This window comes from Ornithodoros turicata, chromosome 6, assembly GCF_037126465.1.
Source record: "Ornithodoros turicata isolate Travis chromosome 6, ASM3712646v1, whole genome shotgun sequence".
NCBI lineage: Eukaryota > Metazoa > Arthropoda > Arachnida > Ixodida > Argasidae > Ornithodoros > Ornithodoros turicata.
In genome coordinates, this window is record NC_088206.1 from 46,907,967 (window position 1) to 46,929,532 (window position 21,566).

At 45.5% G+C, this 21,566-nt stretch overlaps 1 protein-coding gene and 2 long non-coding RNA genes across 5 annotated transcripts in view; 2 read left to right on the forward strand and 1 right to left on the reverse strand.

The window, feature by feature from the left end:
* LOC135397982 (serpin H1-like) overlaps window positions 1-21,566 on the forward strand; it is a 70,822-nt gene that overhangs the window by 32,157 nt on the left and 17,099 nt on the right. The window contains exon 2 of the mRNA XM_064629447.1: window positions 16,182-16,511. Within this exon, the coding sequence (XP_064485517.1) occupies window positions 16,182-16,511 (330 nt within the window). The remainder of the gene's footprint in view (window positions 1-16,181; window positions 16,512-21,566) is intronic.
* On the forward strand, window positions 4,903-13,622 carry LOC135397981 (uncharacterized). Of its 3 annotated transcripts, none has more exons than XR_010423930.1 (8): window positions 4,903-4,931; window positions 11,015-11,109; window positions 11,316-11,406; window positions 11,469-11,709; window positions 11,924-12,017; window positions 12,193-12,313; window positions 12,437-12,555; window positions 12,960-13,622. It is a non-coding gene; the product is annotated as an uncharacterized LOC135397981 (long non-coding RNA). The 3 variants fall into 3 exon arrangements; XR_010423929.1 differs by having other exon boundaries at window positions 4,904-4,931; window positions 10,985-11,109; XR_010423928.1 differs by lacking the exon at window positions 4,903-4,931 and having other exon boundaries at window positions 10,955-11,109.
* On the reverse strand, window positions 8,820-10,904 carry LOC135396620 (uncharacterized). The gene is made up of 3 exons (XR_010423470.1): window positions 10,208-10,904; window positions 9,901-10,039; window positions 8,820-9,259 (listed from the first exon to the last, which is right to left on the reverse strand). It is a non-coding gene; the product is annotated as an uncharacterized LOC135396620 (long non-coding RNA).

A 21,566-nucleotide genomic window follows, 5' to 3' on the forward strand; every position in this document is an offset into this window, starting at 1 on the left:
ACAATATTTCGCAAGTTAATGCCATTAGCAAAGGTTTGCAAGAAGTGGATGCGTGTATTAGAATGAAACAGATGACAATGGATAATTTTCTGTGTAATGGTCAATAAAGATGTCCTTTTAGGATCACTCTGGATTCTCGTGTTTCACTTATCCGGTTCCTCTGCTATCCGGACATTTTCACAGGAAACGGAGCCGTCCGGATAAACGCGGGTCGACTGTATTTGCTAAAAGGAATTCTTACTTTACCATTAATAATAGAATGAAATGTTCTAAGGTAAAGAGCACGCCGTCGAACCTTTAGTGGAGTAATATCAAGATCACGAAGTGCTGCACTTGGTGAAAACCATGGATCGTAACGGGATAATATAAAACGTACTGCCTTATTTTGGACCGAGTCAAGTTTGGCAATATCAGACTTATTGTATGAGTCCCACACTTCGCATGCATATTCCAGGACCGGGCGTATTAGCGTTTTGTATGCAAGTAACCTAATTTCAGGTGTAGCAAATTTTTATGTCCTCCTCAAATAGCCAACCTTCTTCAGCGCTTTGGAACAGATCATTTCTGTATGTGGTGACCAGGACAATTTGGGGTTAACGATAACACCCAGGTATTTGTAACTGTCGACCGATGCTATAACCGAATGGTCAATTTTATAGTCAAAAAGGAGCGGAGAATAACGGCGTGTAAATGTCATTTTGGCACATTTTCCGAAGTTAATGAGCATGCCCCACTTGTTGCACCACGCAGTGATTCTATCTAAAGACTCTTGGAGTAATAATTGGTCGCTATGTGAAGTCACCTCTTTATAGATGACGCAGTTATCTGCGTAAAGCCTTATCTCCGCTGGAACATCCTTAGCAATATCATTAATAAACAGTGAAAAGAGCAGCGGTCCCAACACAGACCCTTGTGGGACTTCGCATTGAGATCAGACTGTGGGAAAGACGAGTCAGAAAGACTCAAAATATATTGCTAGGATGGGATTTGCGGTAGGTCTGCATCCTGAGCTCTGTCATTCCAAGCCGGAGACGTCGGCAGTAGCAGACGCCAATAATCCTGTTAACTCTCTGGCGTGGTTCTCCCGGTCGCTGTGTACATCCACGTTCTCCGCTTCACGCATCCACGCTCCGCACTCCACGTTTGTTGCGGGCTATCCCGACTTGTGCTGCGAGGGAACCTTCCGTTTTGTGAACACATGTAGGCCATAGCCTGGCCTATATAACTACAAAATATTAAGGAAATCGGAGGTGGAGAAACGAGAGTCCAAAAAACCGCATTTTTGAAAACATAGATGTACTCTACACCGCCTTGACGAAAGTGGGCAAGGTACAGACATGTAAATTTGACATCAATTTAAAGATCACGCTTCGACCTACACAGCGGTACCTCATATATCTCGATGGCGTATAGAGCAGGAGTACAGCGTAAAGAGAAATATGAGAAAAATGTGAATTTTGTTGCAAATTTGGCGATTTTTAATTAAAGATCAAAATAGAATTCACCGGTGCTGTTTGCGCACACTGAAAGTCGTTGTACCTGACATATTGTGCAAAAAAAAATCTATAGTTTGGAACCGTCCGATGGCGAGGAATAAAATGTCAAACTCGCTCCGTCAGAAAGCTCCATCGCCGAGTCAATTTCTTTTCGGGCGGACCACAACACATAGAGCCAAAATATTTGTTGCTCCTGTGTGTATGCGTGTTGCGGTATAACATATATTTTTTCAAGGGAAATCGGTGCTGGTGTCCGGACCACCCTGCCTGAGCTCAGATGGAATCACCCTCCTATATCAAACATTGCGTTTTTTACTTGACCTGCCGCAATTCCGTTATCATTACAGGAACCAGCGACATTTTAGCCCGTATGAAACGTCCGATCTGACTGTCGCGCATGCGCATTAGTGGTAGGACGCATGATTTCGCTCAAACGACCCGCTCGGTCTCAGTCGGCTCGACCGATTGGCATTGGTATCGCGAAGCAAGATGGCGACTGCTTCTAGAACGTGGAAAGTTGAGTTGTTAAGTTCTAGTGAACGTTACAATGGGATTGCCACGTATGTTGATGGTTTCGACCAATGTGTATCATCTGCGGGAAGTTGTTGGATGAAACGACGTACTGAATTGGGCATTTCACACGCTTCAACGTCCAATCTTGCCGTGCTGCTTGGGCATTTGTGCAACACGGGTACGTACCATTTTCTGTATTTTCAGTCAATATGGGGTGTACAATATGGTGTGTATGGGGATTTTCCCAATACTGGCTCAAACTGGGCAATATAGGCCCATATTGCCCAGTTTCAGCCAATATGGGGGGACATCTTGGCGAAACGTGCCCCATATTGGACCCATATTGCCAATGACCAGCCAATATGGGCCCAATATTGTGTGCTGCTTGGGATTAGGACAGCTCGGGAGAACCTCGATGTAACCCGACGAGCCCAGGCGCAGCAGTACAACCGCTGCCGGAGGAACCTGTTGTTCAGCATGTGTGACCTCGTCCTCAAACGGACACATCCACTCAGCGACGCAGCACGAGGTTTCGCAGCTTCCCTTGCTCACAGATGGGAGGGTCCCTTCGTGGTATCCGCCTGCGTATTAAGAATCACCCACAGGCTACGTAGTTGTGCTGACGGAGCGGAGACGTTTTACCTAAGGCCTGGACCGACGAACCTGTCGAGGAACCTTCACCATCGGCCCCACATGGACGAGTTCCGGACAACGGGTCTACACAAAGCTTATACTGGCTAAGGCCTCGGGCACAAGTATCCTATTACCTCCGTCATTAGTGTCTACTGTTCAGGGGCGTGGTGGTGGTAGTGGGACGTAGAGGGTGGACGAAGCAATCGTTACCACGCGATTGAGAGACCGTTACATTGAGTTGGTGTGGTGTTTCCGTAATTTCGAAACCCACACTTGTGCTTCTCTTACCTCTAGACATGGCTATGCAGCGGTCCCGGACATGTTACCACTCCCGTCGTTCCGTTTCGGGAGCTCGGCCAGCGTGTCGTCGGCTTCCGTGGGCTCCACCTCACGACATTAGGTGGCCACGTGGACGGTTGTCGACACTGTCGAGTCGACAGGTCTCAAAGGTATCACGTGCACCATGGACGAGACAGCCACGTCCCTTGCGCGGTGGCGACCATGCGAGGATCCCACCACCGTTCCAGACCACAGGACCCTGGAGGCGCGACACCCGGCGGACCCTCCAATGCCACTGTCGTAAGAGGAGAGACGTCTTCTCTGCCCCACATGCCAGGTCCCAAAAATCCATCGCACCACCCACCTCAGGAGTGCGCTACACGGCCACAATGTGGCCGAGGAAGACTCAAGACAGTGTGACGTGAGTCGGTCGAAGTCGCACTGGCTACACTTCGCCGTCTGCGGCCGGACCTCCTCAACCAGCCGTCCCCACAGGCCGTACATGCCGCAGGCGGTGATTTCGTCATTGATATGCCGAACGATATTGGAGGGTGGAGGAGTGTATCGCTGGTGCCAAAGTCATTACGATAAAAAAAAAAGTTTTAAACTTCGCTGGGATTGCAGCAGTGGGGGCCGCAAAATTCCCAAAAAGTAGCATTGGACCCCTTTAATATGGACTAGTGCCCTCGTATCGCTGGTGTCAAAGCCATAATGATAACAAAAGACTTTGTAAATTTTACAGGGATTGCAGCAGTGGAGGCCGCAAAATTCGCAAAAAGTACCACCGAGCCCCTTTAACATGGACTAGCGCTCTCGTATCGCTGGTGCCAAAGTCATGATAACAAAAAAAAATTTTTAAACTTCACAGGGATTGCAGCACTTGAGGCTGCAAAATACGCAGAAAGTAGCTAAATCACTTCACCTTCAAAACCCATCACACGTCACATCATTCAACTTCAACTTTACCTCACCTCACCTCATAGCCCTTCATTCAACTTCAACTTCACGTCACCTCACCTCATAGCCCTTCATTGAACCTCACATCACTCCCCGCGATGTGATGGCGAATGAGGTGGGTGAAGGTCATCATGAATGAATTCGCCAACCTATGGTCGTGTATACCAAATTCGTTGTAGATACTGTCGAGTGCAGCAGCAAGATTGTCACCTCCAGCACGCAAGACAGACTGATCAATGTGTGTCCCTCTATCCAGTGGGCTGTGACTCCCGTATATGACCTTAAATTATGAGAACAGGTATATTTCATGAATTCTACAGAATGGGCTCTATGATGGAAACTATCAGAGAGAGGAGAGCAAAAGGTGAAAATTGTCGTTACCTTCGCTGTACAAACCAACAGTCAGCAGCGGATGACGTGTAGCCCAGGTTTTGCAGGTTTGCTTTGAGATCTTCCTTGAGCTGTTCTGTTTCGGCATCTATAGGTAATGCACAAGAGTGTGGCGGCTTTGAATATGCTTGTCAGGAAATCCTATGCTAACAAGGCGTTGAAAGTTCGACTGCTCCACGATCGAGAACGGCAGACTGCCCTCAACAATCATTCCTCTTATGAGCTTGTTTACAGCTTCTGTAGAAGTGATCGACAGTTTCACCTTTCTATGAAGGAATAAGGACAACAGCCTCCGTTCATACCCTGTGAATGCGGGGACTTCCCATACCCGCGGAACTTCTCAAAGTAGTGTCTGCCTGGCTGGAGACGAGAAGCCGGCGGTACCCTGGCCCTTCCGCTTTCTGCACTGTAAAAAATTGCCGTTATTTTTACGGTATAACGCACGTGAAAAATACGGTCGCGCGACCGTAATTGAGAAAACGGTGGTGGGAGCGTTAGAATACGGCGAAATGAGAGAAAAGGGGAGGGGGAAAACAGAACGTCGAGGAAGGGGCCGCCACAGGTGAGGAGGTTGAGGCGCGTGACTCGAGTGAAGAGCATTGGTGTCACGTTGGTGCATGCTTCTGCGCAGGTGTTTGGACTTTGGTTTCTGCCATGTGAGATGTAAGTGCGAGTGGCGGAATTCAAAGCGGTGTCTGTCGCGTTCTCCATAGTTAAAGGTCAGCTACGCCGATTTCCCGATGTGTTGAAACGGTTGTGATATTCAGAACGAGCACATCCAACTGCCCCCGATACACACCTTCGTTTCTCAATTTTGTCTTCCTATTACGAAAATTAATTCATCAAAGAAACCAAAACAAGCCATGGGCGCAGCCATTTTTGTGACGTAGATGGGATAAACCTGCTCCATCTACGTAGATAGAGAATCGTGCGTCTGATTGGATGAAAGCTGAGGCTTTCTCTGACTTCCCTGGCGTCTTCTCCCGTTTGCGAGGAAATCCAGTTATGGCCGCCGGCTACGATGAGCGTTTCGTCCGAGGTAATCCCGAGAACTATTGAACGATGGAAACAACAACCGCGAACTCACCTCAACATCATTTTCAGCGTGAAATTGTGATTGTGTGCTCGAGAACTTCGCAGTTCAACCGTTCAGCTGCCATTCACGTCAACCCGTTTGCTGCTTTTACTACAAGTGCAGGAATGGGAGCGATTGAGCAACAACGTGAGACTTTGTGATCGTTTGAGCACACACCTGCAGAGGACTGGTCTTCAAAGAAAGAAGGCCGTATTTCTGCCCATGCACATCGTGCGATTGCCAGGCTTGTTACACGAGATACATATATTGTGCAGCATCATAGCGCGACTGCAATGAACGACGTAGGAATGTATCGTGACCACTCGAACTGCATTCGTTGAACCATTCGTCGGTTATATAAAAGTACTCATTAGAGTTGCCCCGCACAAAAACTGTTGGATGTAGTTTTGTAGTGTGTTGTTTATCTCGTAGAGCGCATCGCGGCATGTAGGTCGAGAGCCCTTATACGTATTTTTTGCATGTTTACTTGAGTGTGCGCATTGTTCTATACCACACAGGCCATATTTCATTCATAATAGTTTCGCAAATAAACACGTACGGGTCGATCTCATATTGCTTTTGAGTTAGGCATAGTGTCTTCAAATCAGGGTATGTGTACCCTGTTTGCTGGGCCCAACAGATGTTATTAAGGGTAGTGCAACATTTCCCACTTCTTGAACCATGCTAACATTGCCAGAATAAGGAACATTACACTGTGCTGTGTATTCCACACTCAGTTGTCTCGCGACGTAAACCCCCAATTATTATATTGGGTACTCCACATGTTCACCAAGTCAGCACTTCCCATATCCTATTTTTTTTAAACATGTGCTTAAAATTGCACAACTGCCACTCAAGTAACTTTGCCACCAAATTAGTCAGTGACAAAAGGTACATGTACTTTATCACAAATTTAATAACCTTAGTGGAAATGGTGGATGGTGTCCTCTGCCTGGTACGGTGCACTTCATAGCAAAATACACAATAGTCCAAATGTTTTCCTTGTCCACAAATGCCCTGTCAAAGCTGAAAGACTCTTATCAGAATGGGGAAGCGGGCTTGCTTGTCCAGAGAAACAAATATGAAACTGCAGTGCTCAACGTAAATAACTCCATGCTCAGCAACTAAGGCTGGTGATGCCGAAGACCTAATATTTCTAGGTTAAAAGGAACAAAAGAGAAAAGACCACTGTGGCATATTAATGTTGTTTCAAAAGTATAACACCACAAAATTTGTGAGAGGCAGTTGGTGTATTTAGTTATGTTGGTCGCCTCCTGCACCCATTTTTAATAAGATTCAAATGCGTTGCTACCAACCAGGACCTAAGCCTGACATATGATCTAATAATAATAATAGTATCTATCTATGACCTATATGGACCTTCACCACTAGTTTGGTCTAGGCTTCACACGTGGCTTCTAGTGAAATTCGAAGCTGCTCTGTAGAGCTGACAGGAGACTTGCAGAGTAGAGAATTTATTTATATTTTCCAAAGAACATGTAAAAAACAATGTGTTGTACCAACTGTATTCAAAGAAATACAAATATACTTTGTTTGAGCTATGTGCATATTAGCAGATTACGGGTGACCGATGACACACAATGGGCGTCAAGGGTGAGAACACAAGAATACTACCACTGCAAGCACTGTCCTGAAATTCTAAGTCACCATTTGTCAGAAAGCAATGACCACACACAGCCTAAGGATCATATTGAGCTCCTTCCATTATTCTTTTTATTGACAGCATGTTGGCTGCCATCCAGTCCATGAAAGTGACCCTTATCGTTGAAAGAACGGTTCAACAGCAAGCGAGCTGGTGATAGTGTCCATAATGGCGAGACCTGAAGAGGAGATACAAGAAGGGACATAAACACGCTATGTTGAGACATTGTGTATGTCCCTTCCTATCCCTCGTCTCAGGGTTTTTCGCTATGGACCTTCATGATGTTTCCTTCAGCAAACTTTACATATTTTTATGTAGAATTGTGAAGGTACAGCCAGGCGCTGTTAGCAAATCACACAGTACTTTTCTTGAATCAAGAATCCATGGAAGGTACACAGTCATCTTCAGCATTGCACACATATATGGGACATGTTAATCACTTTGGAATGTCACAGACATGTCATGGAGGCCGGCACATGATTAGTGGTGCTGAACACACAACTATTTGTCATAGTTTAGGCATAAAAAGCAGTTTTGTCACCTGCATGTTGAGGAAGATGTATCTCTACATGCTTTGCCATGACACAAATATATGAAGCAGCAAATGTACCCTCTACTTTATTATGGTTATTAGTCAACACTGCCACCTACACTCTTCAAAATGACATTCACACACGACACATTGTAGGTCAACGAGACTCCAGAATGATGTCCTCTCCCTCCTCATTGGCTGAGAACATTTTTCTACTACTTTGCATAATGGGAAGTTAGTACAAGAAACGTACACATTCCTTTTTTGAGCAAATCAGTATTCAGCGCGTTACCATACTGTGGTAGGCCTGCAGTGCATTACGTGGTACAGCACACACTGTAAGAAATTTCACCGTAGAACATGTCCCCCATTCTAATGACAGTCTTCTCCAGTTTTTCAAACTGCCATTTCCCATAGTGCTTTATGGTATGACACAGTATTTCTAAATCTTTACTGTAGTTTACTGGTTGTAGCAGAAAAAAGACACCACTGTTTCCGATCACAGGACGCACGCCATAAGTGCTATACGGAAACAGTACATGCTGCTCTCTAGCAGTTGTTAGTGTTTGGACATCGTATGGTGCATGCAGGGTAAATTCCATGGTTAAAATATCCAAACGTGAACAACTGTTAGATTACATGATGTAGAATGCTCTACAGTACAGTAAAACCTCCAAAGTCGGACACCTCCCTACCTCGGACAACTCCCCATGATTTCATTGCACGGGCAGGCTCCCATTGAAACTACATGGGGACGAAATTCTCTATGTCGGACACCTCCCTATCTTGGAAGTAGGATAGGGTTTTCCCTGCAAAGTCGGACAAAACCCTGGCCAAATTACCTCAATGTCGGCCCATCTTTGCACCAAAAAGACCCAAAATGAGCCAGTAGCCTTGACTTTTGCCCCTTTTTTCCCCTATTCTGGTCTCAGCATTTTGTTGCTTTAGTTTTTCAAGTCCAAAAACAAGTGCTGTCAGTCTACATTGTAATTCTTTACGTGAGCACTTGTCTTCAGTTGGTCTAGAGCCTTTGAACGAGCACTGCACCAAAGCTATGAGAAGTAGGCTGACGCTTCAGAGACAAGTCCTTGCTGCTCGAAAAGCTCCGGATGTAATGCCATTGAGTAGAATCTGAACGGAATTGAATATAGTAAAATCAGTAATAATTATCAGTGAAGAGTGGGTAGAGGTACCACTACCAGGCACCACCACCAGGTACCACTAAGGACCTTAAATTGAAGAAGGGGGACATTTCTCACAGCTGTGAGCTCTTCAATTTTTTGTTGCCGTCATATTCTGTAACTCGGACACCTCTATACGTAGGAGACGCTTCGGCTGCACTGCGGGTGTCCAACATAGGAAGGTTTCACTGTATTTATGTTCCGTGTCATGTGACCAAACAATATATGCTTTTGCTCATGCTGCACAGCACAGGCGAATTGAGCTGCATGTGAGGATAATAACATGAAACCCGAGGCGTGGAGGAAAAGGCATGACCTTACGGTCTCTGTGTCAGTTGTTTCATGTTGTAGTTGCGTACCAGCTGGTCTGTACATGAGAATAAGTTTGATGCATTGTACACGCACCATACACATGAAGTATGTGGTGTGTTGTGATAGTAATGCCACTGCCAATTGAAGAATAATGCTCCAGGTGGATTGTTTCGGTACAATCTTGAACTATGCATACCAAGGGGTAGGGCATCTGCGTGACAGGTTTACCTGGAAGTAAGAATGTAAATGTTAGCTAAAGTCATTGAATAATTAACATTATCAATATACTGCTGCAGATCATACCAACAATAGCACACAAGATGTTCCGATATGCTATGCAGGAGTGTCTCTGTACTCACAATATTAGTACAGCAGCTACAGAAAGGCATAAAACTAGTTTTTGTATACATGATACCACTTGAATGCAACACAAGCTTCTGCTGCACCTGAGAAAAAGTATGTACTGTTGCACACATGGTGCTGTTTGAATGTCTCGAAAAACATAATTTATGACCGAAAGACATCAACTGGAAGATTTCGATTTACCTTAGTCAAAACTGAGAAAAAGTATGTGCTGTTGCACACATGAAACTGCTTGAACTGCCCTTGGGCGCTCTGGAAGAACACCTTATTTGTGACCAAAATACAACAGCTGAGCGAACATTGAATTTATACCTTACTCAAAATACACAAGATGTGCTGCCGTGCATGTGATACGATGATACTGCTTAAATGTACTCTGAAAGCGCTGGCACCTCAGGCATGGTTGCTCTAAGCCAGCGAGCAACAGCAAGGGTATACGAACACAAGAAGTCGAGCACAAGTGGTGGAATGCACTTGATTAATCAGAAAATGAAATGTCTCAGTACCAGGTGTCACTGTTCCGTCAACAAAAACAGATGAACTTCGAAGGGGCGTCTGGTTGGCACTGGTGACAGCCGTCAGATTGAAACCCAGACGGTGATAGTTGAGACGTGGAGTGCAAGCTTTTCGGTGGTGCCAGAATGCCTGCGAAGTCATTTAACAAATAAGGCAATTCCAAATCTGTACTGAGAATACACACGCTGGGGCGTAATCTCAAAGGATGAAGCAGTAACTGACAGATAGCGTATTTTTCTCTTCTACGTGATGCAATTTGCACCGCATGACTGACTTGTCTAACATTACGCGTCTTACCTTTATCTGCTGCCTAGTCCTGCCCCTGCAATCTCCTGCTGCAGATAAGGTTGGCACGGCATCCCGGACGAGACATCTTCGGCTTCTTGTGAAACAAGTTGCGCATTGCTTCCGTAACATTCGTATGAGCCAGATGAACAGATCACTGCTTTCGAAGGTGGCACCCAGTCGGAGTTGTAACCGATTGTTGCAGTCAATAGATTTCTCTTTCACCTTTCGGAAAATTGTGGTTTGAAACATTGGAACTGCATGCTGAAGTGTTCTTGCAGACGGGAGCAAAACGCTCACGCATTCTCGGCACGCAGCACAGAACACGAATCACACCAGGAAGTCTGTACTGGCCTAGCAAATGCTTTGCAGTCGAAGGAAGCAAAACTCACGTTCCTCGTGGGTTTAGTGAAGTCCAGAAATATACTGGCTCCCTAATAGCGAACTGTTTATCACTTCCCCAATGTGAATCTGCGCAGCAGACGGCTCGGCAGGAGAAACTGGCCGGCTTGGCGGAAGAAACCAAGCCAAAAGTCATACCAAGCCGGAGCGCGGGCAGACCACGAATGTGTCGTCGACACAGGGTTTGCGGGCCACAAGACGGGATGTCAGTGAAACTAAAAATTCACCTTTTCGGAAAACCGCGAGGAGTTTGGGATAACTGTTTTGCATACATAATCAGTGTTCCCTTATGAACACATCGTGTGAGTACCATTCCATTCTGTAACACTCGAAAATCGGCGTAGCTGAGCTTTAAGCCGGTTATGTTTTGTCCGTCTTCACCTTTAGTGAATCTAACGGCAGTACTTGTCGCTACAGTCTTGGACCTCGAAAAAGCGGATAGCAGTTGAACGCGACGGGTCGGGACGACCTTTGCACATCATTTTGAGCAGAGTTATTTTCTTGCACACAAGGTGAGTGCGAGTATATTTTGTTGCAAATATTGAGACGTAACTATGTTAATCAGTCGCATATATATCAGTGTCGCGTTAACAGCCTAAAACCAACAGGCATGTAGCGTCCCATCGGCTATCGTCGCGTTCGGGACTGCATTTTGCCTTCTAATATGCTGCCCGATGTTCATTCCTAACTGCCTCTAATGTGTTTCTTCGTTATTCAGATTACTGCTCAGACTACCGGTGACGGTGGTAACACTGTGAAGTGGTTGGACCATAGTGTTTGCTTGCAAACGAGTTCCTTTCTTGCACAAGGTAAATAGTGTGTTTTGTGCTTCCCCAGAACGCATGTCTGATGCAGCTAACGTATCTTGTAGTGTCGTGTCAACTGTTCAACAGCGGCAATCAAGTAGCGTCCCAGCCACTACAGTTGCGTTTGCTATTGCACTGGCCAGTAACACGTTGTCCTGTATTCGTATGAACTGCAAAGTGTTCCAACTTGTCTTAATATACTTTTGGTTATTCAGACCATTGTTCCTACCACCGGTGGCTGCGGTAACTCCGTGAAGCGGCTGGACCTTCCTAAATGTTTGGCAACGAACCCCTTTCTCCCGCATGGTAAATAGACTGTTTTGTACTTTCCCAGAACGCATCTCTGCAGCAGGTAACATATCTTACAGTGTCGCGTCAGCGGTGTAATAGAGATAGTCATGTTGCGTCCGAACCACTACAGTTGCGTTTGCTAATGCACCGGCCAGAAATACGTTGTCCAATATTCATATAAATTGTAAAGTGTCTCTACTTGTTTCTAATACGCCTTTTGGTTATCCAGGCCATTGCTCAGACCACCAGTGACTGTGGTAACCTGAGTGTGGAGCGGTTGGACCTTCCCCTTTCCTTGTGAACGAACCCCGTGCTCACGCAAGGTAAATAGAGTACTTTGTGCTTTCATTGAACATATCCGCGAAGCAGCCCCATATCTTTCATTGTCCAACAACAAAATAGCGTCTCGGCCATCACTTCAGTTCGCTTCTGCATTGGCCAGTGATATATTTGCCTGTGTCAATATGAAATATTCCTAATATCCTTTTACTTATTCAGATCATTGCTGAGGCCACTAGTGACTGGTTCGGACAGCTCTGGTCATGTGGTTTTCATCGTACCATTGCCTTCATATCATCTACCCCAAACAGTTGATGGCAACACTTGACTTCATCCAAACGTAAGACGGACACCTTCTCCCATCGTTCTTCATCTTGTTCTGTTATCTGCCACATTAAAGATTTGAATGTCACTTTAGTTTTATCTTTCTTGTTTGCACAATTTATCATTTTAATTATTTCAGGTATAAACATAGCAGCTATAAACCCTGACCGAGCTGGAGTGATAAAAAAGAGCACATCAGTCCTTCCTAAGGTTCTGCGTCTTGTGGAGAAGCTCGCTGGGCAGGAGAGGAATATTTAAGTAAGTAATTACACTACACTTAATGCCTGTGTCGTATGGAAATGAGATGTCCATATAAACAGTCTATTAAATCTCATTTGTTGCAGTTGCCTTGAATAATAATGCAGAAACACAGTACATCGGTCTGTTTCTGATCAGAAGATCTCAGGACAATTATTTTGTTCCATCCACATTATTATTTTTTCCCTCTGTAGTCAATGCCTTTCAAATGCATGTAGAAGTGGCACGTCACATACACATCATGTAGTGCCTTAATGCTTTTGTGATGTATGTGTTCAGAAATCAAAATCCAAGCTCCTTCATTTTTCATTTTCTTCTGCCTGCATCTTATGCCATGTTTCCATGGCCAGCTCTCTTTTCTTTCGATTAATTGATTGCTCACAAAAATTCTGTTGATTGTGCAGGTCACAGGTACTTCGCACAGAGGACGCTAAAGGCTGCCATGAAAGCACTACATGAAGCGTACAAATAAAGAAGTTGCAATCGAAAAAAAGGTTTCTGGATTAATCGAAAGGGAACAAAAAGTATAAGGCAAGGATGCATTGATAGATGCTAGATAGATAGACAGAGGGAGCAATGCACGCAAGACAAATTATTATTGGACACTGAGTGGCGTTCCCTGTATGTATTGCTCATTCTTTCTACCATCTATTGTGCATGCTGTGTGACCTAACCACGAAGACACACACATACAGTTCTTGTAAATATGTGGATGTCGTTCATATTTACACTTTGCACATATTGTACAACGCAGTTAACAGAACTCCTCTAGTCGCGCATGGCAATTAATTAGTCAAGAATTCAGTCGAGGAAACTAGAAACAACAATACGATTAAAAGTAGCAAGACACACCTGCGTCACGCAAAAGTGAATTTCTACTCTTCGTAGATTATACCGTAATTTTACGGAGAAGTTCCCTAACGGTTCCCCGTCAAATTACTTATGTAACCTGTCAAAGCAACGGCCAACCACCGTTTCTTCTGAAAACAGCTGACCGTAAAATTACGGTAAAAGGTTGGCATCCCAGCTGCCGTAGATTTTACCGTTTTTTTACGGTGAAATTTTTTACAGTGGTGGAATCTGCGTCCCTTTGTTTTGTGGAGATCGCTCCAGCATGAGCCCTCTGCAAAATTTTGCAAGATCTGTTTGAAAAGTCGCCGAGCGAGCACTTAAGAAATACATCAACAAACGCAGTCAACTTCGGCGATGCATTGCAAACAGCGCCATACCGATAGCACCGAAAACGACACCAGTTGTTGGCGACAGAAGCGCATGCACTGCCTATGCCTAAGCACCTCATCAGATGCAGCTGAATTCTCAGTAACTTCAGTAAGACGCACCATGACCAACTCAACTCACCGCTAGGTTTGAGATGCTCCGCACGCCTGCTCTCACTTGCTTGTTCTTTTTCGTTTCACAAAGCTTGCTGGTTACCACGTTATTGTTCGCGTTAACCTAAACACAGTTGCGATAGAATTTGTCGTAGTTGGGCCACGGTAGCTCTACTCCATCCGCACCCACAACTTGTCACAACTTGCAATAGGGTTGCCACCGTTTGAGACGGCAAACACCGAACACCGGGGGTGGGAATCAGACGAAAGCTTCGAACACAGCGAAGTGCCCGTCTGGTTCTTCTGTGTACATGTGTCTGGTGCGCTGCCAGTATACTCCACCTTAGTCCAATTCCAAACTGTCGTCAAGTATCGATGGCCAAGTACGTCTGCTGCTTCAGTTTCCGCGATTAACTCATAAATGCTATCGCATTTCAATGATATTATGGGATGTGATTTCTGCCGCGATTTATTTTTATTTATTTATTTATTTTTCGCCCACATGATCTCGCTTAACTTCGTCTGGCAGGCCCGCTTGGCTTCTCGCATTTACTGCTAATGCGGGGTTTTTCGTCGCGAGACAACTATGATCATCAGTAACGATACAGTCAGTTTGCGGATGGATTTTGCCCACCTGATGGTCCTGTGACGTGCGCCGAAACTTCAGCGCGCTGCACACCTGTATCCTGTGAGCAAGTTGCTGGCGTCCTCGGCCAAGTTGTAACCCGCAACCTTTGGATGAGTAGGCGTACACGTTAGCAACTGATCCACCGAGGCTGGTTCTCGCATTGAACATAAACGTCCTCCTCGTTGCTCCGAAGTCTCCCTCACACGTCGTTGTCTCGCTACACTTTCGCATGCTTACACTTGAACTGGACAAGTTCCTTCTTCGTCAACTGATTGCGCCGGCGTAGTATGTTTGCGACCACGGTGTCGCATCTGAAATAGTGATGGGCGTTAAAGCTTCACCGAGCTTCACGTCGCTTGAGCTGAGCCAGCACACCTTCTGAATTCGGGCTTCGCTCCTGCAAACTACCAATAGTTTAAGATATTTGTTTTGAAAACGGAACCTTCTGAGCCCGCGTTTCGCTCTTACAAACCATCGATAGTTCGCTCCCTCGCGTGAAAAGTTGAACATATATCTTCTGAAAGCAAAACCGTATGAATTCACATTTCGCTCCTGCGAACTATCGATAGCTTGGTCATTAACAATTTGAAAGTTGAACACAGTTCCATTGGAAACGAAACATTTTGAATTCTCGTTTTTCACATGCGCACGATCGCGTATCGCTCCTCCAAAGTATTGAATGTTTCTTCTTGGAAAAACGAGAAGCAAATATGATCATCGGAAATGAAATATCGGAAATTCATGAAATGTGAAATATCGGCATATTATAGTTCTACACGGCTATAAAGCGGGCATCTCTGAGGAGGAATTAATGAAACAGAACATGGTGTCCTGAGTTGTCACAAACCCGTACTGCTGCGACAATAATATTATTTATATATTTATGACAAAAACCTCAAATGCCCTCCTAGGGCGATACCTGAGGGGGGGAAATTCCTTATATTCCGTCACCCCCGTGTGTCAACCAGGCGGATGAACACAAAATTGAATGCCGGATAGCTAATCCAAAGAGCGCATTGGTGCACTGCTCCGCGCAAGAAATATGTAAACCGAAACCAATTAATTACTCGCAAAAATCACTAAGTGTCGACGAGTTTTTTTTTCTTGCAATATTTTTCGCTGAAGGCCCCGATGCGTAGAACACAGGTTCCGTAAGCGTACGAACTAAAATTTAAGAGTTAGGATGTTTATTTAATTAGTGAGCGTATGCAAATGAGCCGCTCACTACTCAGTTCATATCCAAAGCTTTACCAAAAAGAAATTTCTTCGATGGCGCCACCTGTTCACGAATTAGTCAGCCGGGAGACTTTCGTGAAACACCCTGTATATGCCTTTATTTCATTTCCATTGGTAACGAGGGTCAGGTTCAAAAGGGAGAGACCCTTTTGAAGAAAACCTATGCACCAGGCTTCCTGATGATCCGCCCTGAACCGCAGGGCTCTGCAACCGTCTTCGTTTGGCAGGTCTAGCAGGGCTAGCTTCTTTGCAGCACCCCCACAAACCCATTACACCTCTCAAAAGTCCCTACGACCTCTCGAATACCTGCCAAAAAGCCAGCAGAGTCACACACCCATACGGGGTTCCAACACCCCTTCAGATAAAAATCCTGCGCAAACCCCTGGACATGCTGATCTTTCGATCTCGTCAATGTGAATGTAATATCGCAGGTGATCGTGAAGTTGGTAGAAGATGTTCAAATGGAAGATCGTTTCCTAGCTGCCGCCGTGCTCACTCTCGTGGTAACCATGGGCACCGCACAGACTGAAGGGTCGATCATACGGACAAGCGGACATTATGGCTTCGGCGAGTTTCCGGAACGTGGGCTGAAGATGCTGCAGGTACCCTCAGGAAATGTTAGCCTGCTCCTGCTGTTGCCGCTAGGAAGATCAAATGTGAGTGGTCTGAGGGGCGCCTTCGCCAACCAGCCTCAGCTGCTATGGGAGCTCCAGGGGCAGTTGAAAGACACGCCTGTTGATCTCACTATACCGCGTTTCAAGGTAAGATATTCAACATTGTAAAGCGTGGCCGTGTCGTACTTCTGTGGGGAAAACTTCAGCACAATTACGAACGAGTGCCACGTTTAATATACTATTTAATTTAATATTAATATAATATTATTTATATATATATATAATATATTTATTTATATAATATATATATATACAGGGTGTCCACGCTAAGTGTGAACAGATTTTTTTAGAATATATATAACACTTTTTCCAAGATGAAACCAATTGCAATATAGCATATGCTAAAGGGCACTCCCTAGCAGGGCATTAGCAAACTCCAAAGGCAATGTCTTAATTAACTTTCATTAATTAACTTTTTAATTATAAAAGCTACAAAGTTGTCCCAATGAGAACATCTGTTCCTTTCGGTCACCTGATATCGTAGCCGTTTTCAGAACAAAAATCTGTTCGATAGATCGCCCGCAAAAAATTCGTGAAGGAACGCCATTTCTTTCTTTATTTTGTTCATTGCGCTTCTTAGAAGACGCGTCTTTCTTTCACCCCCAATGTGAGAGGGAGAAAGAGCACACTATCGCCTCTCGCGTCCTGGAAAAAGATTAAAAGGAAACAGAAAATGCAACCCAAGATAAGGCCAGTTCCGATAGAGTCATCCCATACATTTGTTTTTGTTTTGTTTCTGCAAGTTAAAGCTCATCTTCGACGCATGAGACGGCACTGTGCTCATTCCCCCTCTCCCGTTGGGGATGAAGGAAATACGCGTCTTCTAAGAAGCGCAATGAACAAAATAAAGAAAAAAATGGCGTTCCTTCACGAATTTTTCGCGGGCGATCTATCGAACGGATTTTTGTTCTGAAAACGGCTACGATATCAGGTGACCGAAAGGAACAGATGTTCTCATTGGGACAACTTTGTAGCTTTTATAATTAAAAAGTTAATTAATTAAGACATTGCCTATGGGCTTTGCTAATGCCCTGCTAGGGAGTGCCCTTTAGCATATGCTATATTGCAATTGATTTCATCTTGGAAAAAGTGTTATATATATTTAAAAAAAATCGGTTCACACTTAGCGTGGACACCCTGTATATATACATAATATTATATTAATTTAATATATAATATTTAATATACGCAGACTACTAGAACGTAAACGTTTGAACTTATTTTGTAACGCCCTGGTGACTGTATGTAAGTTGGTTCGCATGTTGTGAGTAGTATAGAGATAGACGGTATAATAACCGTTACGTACAACGACATCCTTTTTCTAATCCAAGATGGCCGATTCTAATCCAATTCTAAGCCAAAATCCAGTTCTAAGCCAACACAATCCACTTGTAATCCAACACAAGCCAAATCCAAAGCCACCTGATTGGCGGCCATTAGCCCCGCCCACTTCACGTTGATTGGCCACCACGCCGCTGATTGGCTGACCGTAGCTCCGCTCCTTTATGCTAATTAGTTGGCTGGGCTCCGCCCAGTTCACGTTGAATGGCCCATGCTAAGCCCACTGATCATTGATTGGTTGACTGTAGCTCCACCCCTTTATGCTAATTACTCGGCTCTTCACGCTGATTGGTGCACGCGTATGGCTGAGCACGCCCCGCTATGCTAATTAACCGGCTCCGCTGATTGGTCCATTGTAGGCCTACTGATCGCTCTCCCACATTTTCTAAGCCCTCTGATTGGCCGCCGCCACCGATTGGCCCGTCCTAAGCGCGCTGATTGGCCCGCTGAACATAGCCTTCGTTAGCGCCCGGCAGACGGCAGCGACACCGCTGCGGCTTTATCTCAGATGTTCAAACTTACCTTGTGGTGTGCGCCCACTTCATGCTGATTGGTCTGATTCAGACGTCTAAGCCAAAGCCTACTGATCACCCTCTCAGTGTAAGCCTGCCGATTGGCCCGTTCTAAGCCCACTGACACCGGATGGTGCAACCCTTTACTGGTTCCACCCACTTCACGCTGATTGGCCCATTCTAAGCCAACCGATGGCTGGCCCTGATTGGTCCACGCTAAGCCTACTCAACGGTGATTGGCTTACCTGAATTTGTCGCTCCTAAGCCAGGCAGCAGCTTCAGACAAGACACAGGACAATTGTTGATTTCAACCTTTATTTGGTACAACAGCCTCCCGGTCCAGTTGCATCAGAGAGATCATTGGTCCATAATTCTATGTGGACATCTCTCACGCTCACTCAGCTCCCTCGGTAGATTACAACTGTTATTGGTTCATCTGACTGCACGTGGCCGCTCAGCCAGCTCCTTATTGGTTCTAGTTGGTCACAGCTCCCTCATAGGCTCCAACCCCGATTGGTCCATCTAACAGCAAGTGTTCACTCACCCACTGCTATTGATCCACTGAACTGCAAGCCACTCATTGGTCACTCACACTCATCTCTAGACGAGATAAATTTTAGCTGTGGGAGATTGTAACTTTTACCATAGGATAACTTTAGCGGGGGTTGGTAGGCTCCAACTGCTATTGGCCCGTGCTAACCGCATGCCTCCACCTTGCTGCTCATTGGTTCACAACGCGCATGCTCTGACGGTGCCGAAGAAGGTTCCCTACACATTTAATAGAAATTATGCTATTGGTCCAGCTGTGTCATAGGGCACGGCTTGGTTCTGCTGTGGCTGGCCCTGATTGGTCCATGCTACTTACTTCGTGGCGCAACTCTTTAATGGCTCCACTCACTTCGCATTGATTGGTCCATTTTAAGCCTACTGACTTCTAAGCCAGTCCACGCTAAGCCTACTGATCACTCCACCAGCGCTCTGATTGGCCGCTACCAATTGGCCCTCATTCTAAGTCCACTGACACCAGATGGCACAACTCTTCACCAGCTCTGCCTACTTCATGCTGATTGGTCCATTCTAAGCCTACTGACTTCTAAGCCGAACCACGCTAAGCCTACTGATTGTCCCTTCACACCAAAGCCTACCGATGTCTGGCCCTGATTGGTCCACGTTAAGCCTACTGAACAGTGATTGGCTAGCCTGTCGCTCCTAAACCACAATGCAGTAGCTTCAGACAAGACACACGACAATTGTTGATTTCGCCCTTTATTTGGTACATCAGCCTGTGGGTTGGTTCAGCTGCATCAGAGAGATCCCGGTCATCTCTTGCGCTCATTGGTCACTCAGCTCCCTCGATAGACACCATATGGCTCATCTAACTGCAAGTGCTCATTGGCCCATCTGACTACAAGCCTCTCATTGGTCACTTATGTCTAGAGCTCCCTAACAGGCTCCAACTGCCCATGCCTCCATCCGCGGCCGCTCAATGGTTCACAATGAAACTTTTTCACATGCTCTGCCCTACACAGACAAGAGATGGCGCCGCTTGTCTTTGCAAAGATGGACAGCTGCCATTGCAGTGGTGACTCATTTCTATCCAACTGGTTCTAGAGAGCCAGCGTTAGAAGGCTTACATGCCATCGCCTGTTCACATAGCCACACTTGGAAATGGGAAAAAAAAAATTTTTCAGGGTAGACATCTCAAAACACACTCTACACGAGTAAAGTTGGCTTCACCTGGTTGCATGCGTGCGTTAGGTCAAGCCCACCCGATCTGGCTGCTCACTGGTTCACATGCTCTGCCCTACACAGACAAGAGATGGCGCCGCTTGTCTTCGCAAAGATGGACAGCTGCCATTGCAGTGGTGACTCATTTCTATCCAACTGGTTCATACTTCTAGAGAGCCAGCGTTAGAAGGCTTACATGCCGTCGCCTGTTCACATAGCCACACTTGGAAATGGGAATTTTTTTTTCATGGTACATATCTCAAAACACGCCTTACACAAGTAAAGTTGGCTTCCCCGGTTGCATGCCTGCGTTAGGTGAAGCCCACCCCATCTGGCTGCTCACTGGTTCACAATGAAACTTTTTCACATGCTCTGCCCTACACATACAAGAGATGGCGTCGCTTGTCTTTGCAAAGATGGACAGCTGCCATTGCATTGGTGACTCATTTCTATCCAACTGGTTCAAGAGAGCCAGCGTTCTGAACAGCTTACATGCCGCCGCCTACCGCTATTCACGTAGCCACAGTTGGAAATGGGGAAAAAATTATTTTTCAGGGTACACATCTCAAAACACACTCTACACGAGTAAAGTTGGCTTCCCCCGGTTGCATGCGTGCGTTAGGTCAAGCCCACCCCCTGAGAACAAGCTTAGGATCGTTTAGGATGTGTGTGCTTTGCAGTTCAACCTAAAAATTGTTTCAATCAAGCAGAATGGCAAATGATGCAATGGAGCGCGTTCATTCTTGAGAACGAATTTTGTGACAGAACATAAACAAAACAAAACATTTCAATGTGCAAAAAAGTCATCGTGACGCTAATCAGGAAAGCCAGCACGCGTTCGAAATAAGCAGGAAGAAGCACATGATCGAGAAAACAACGATAGTTGAAGCTGTGCAGAGAAGCTGGTTTGAGGGAAAAACAGCTTGTATGATCAATAAACCCTATAGAGCTTGGGCCTGTTTTTATTTTAGACAGCGTGCATTCAACACACGAAATTAAATAAATCGAGCAGAATGAAAATAGCATAGTGGCGCTATGTGGTGAAGCTCAAGACGCACTGACACTCCAACGCTGATTAAACAATGCTATGCACACGCGTACTGATCCCAAGCTGAGTATGAACAAACACAATTGCCCCCCTCAGAACATTCTGTTCAAACATAGCCGGCGTACACAACACAGCTCGCACTCCTGGAAGCACGCTTAGAAATATAAGTCCAAGGCACAACGTCGCACAATGAACGAGTTCATCTCGGAAAAAATGCGCTCACCTTCGCAGACGGGTCACGAGCACCATGCAGCAATATCTGAAACGCGTGGACAGCTCACGCGACTTTAGCCAGCCCGTGCAGTTTTAGACTTCAACATAAGAAATCAACTAAATCCAGCACAAAGCACAGTGATGCTATGTCGTGACTGACGCTTATTAAACAATGCTATGCAGTGAAGCTTCGCACGTACTCAATGTTAAAAACGGACACTCAACCCAAACTGAGTATGAAGAAACACAATTTCAGATTGCCTTCACAGAACATCCCGCGCCTCCGCGTTCCTTCTCTAT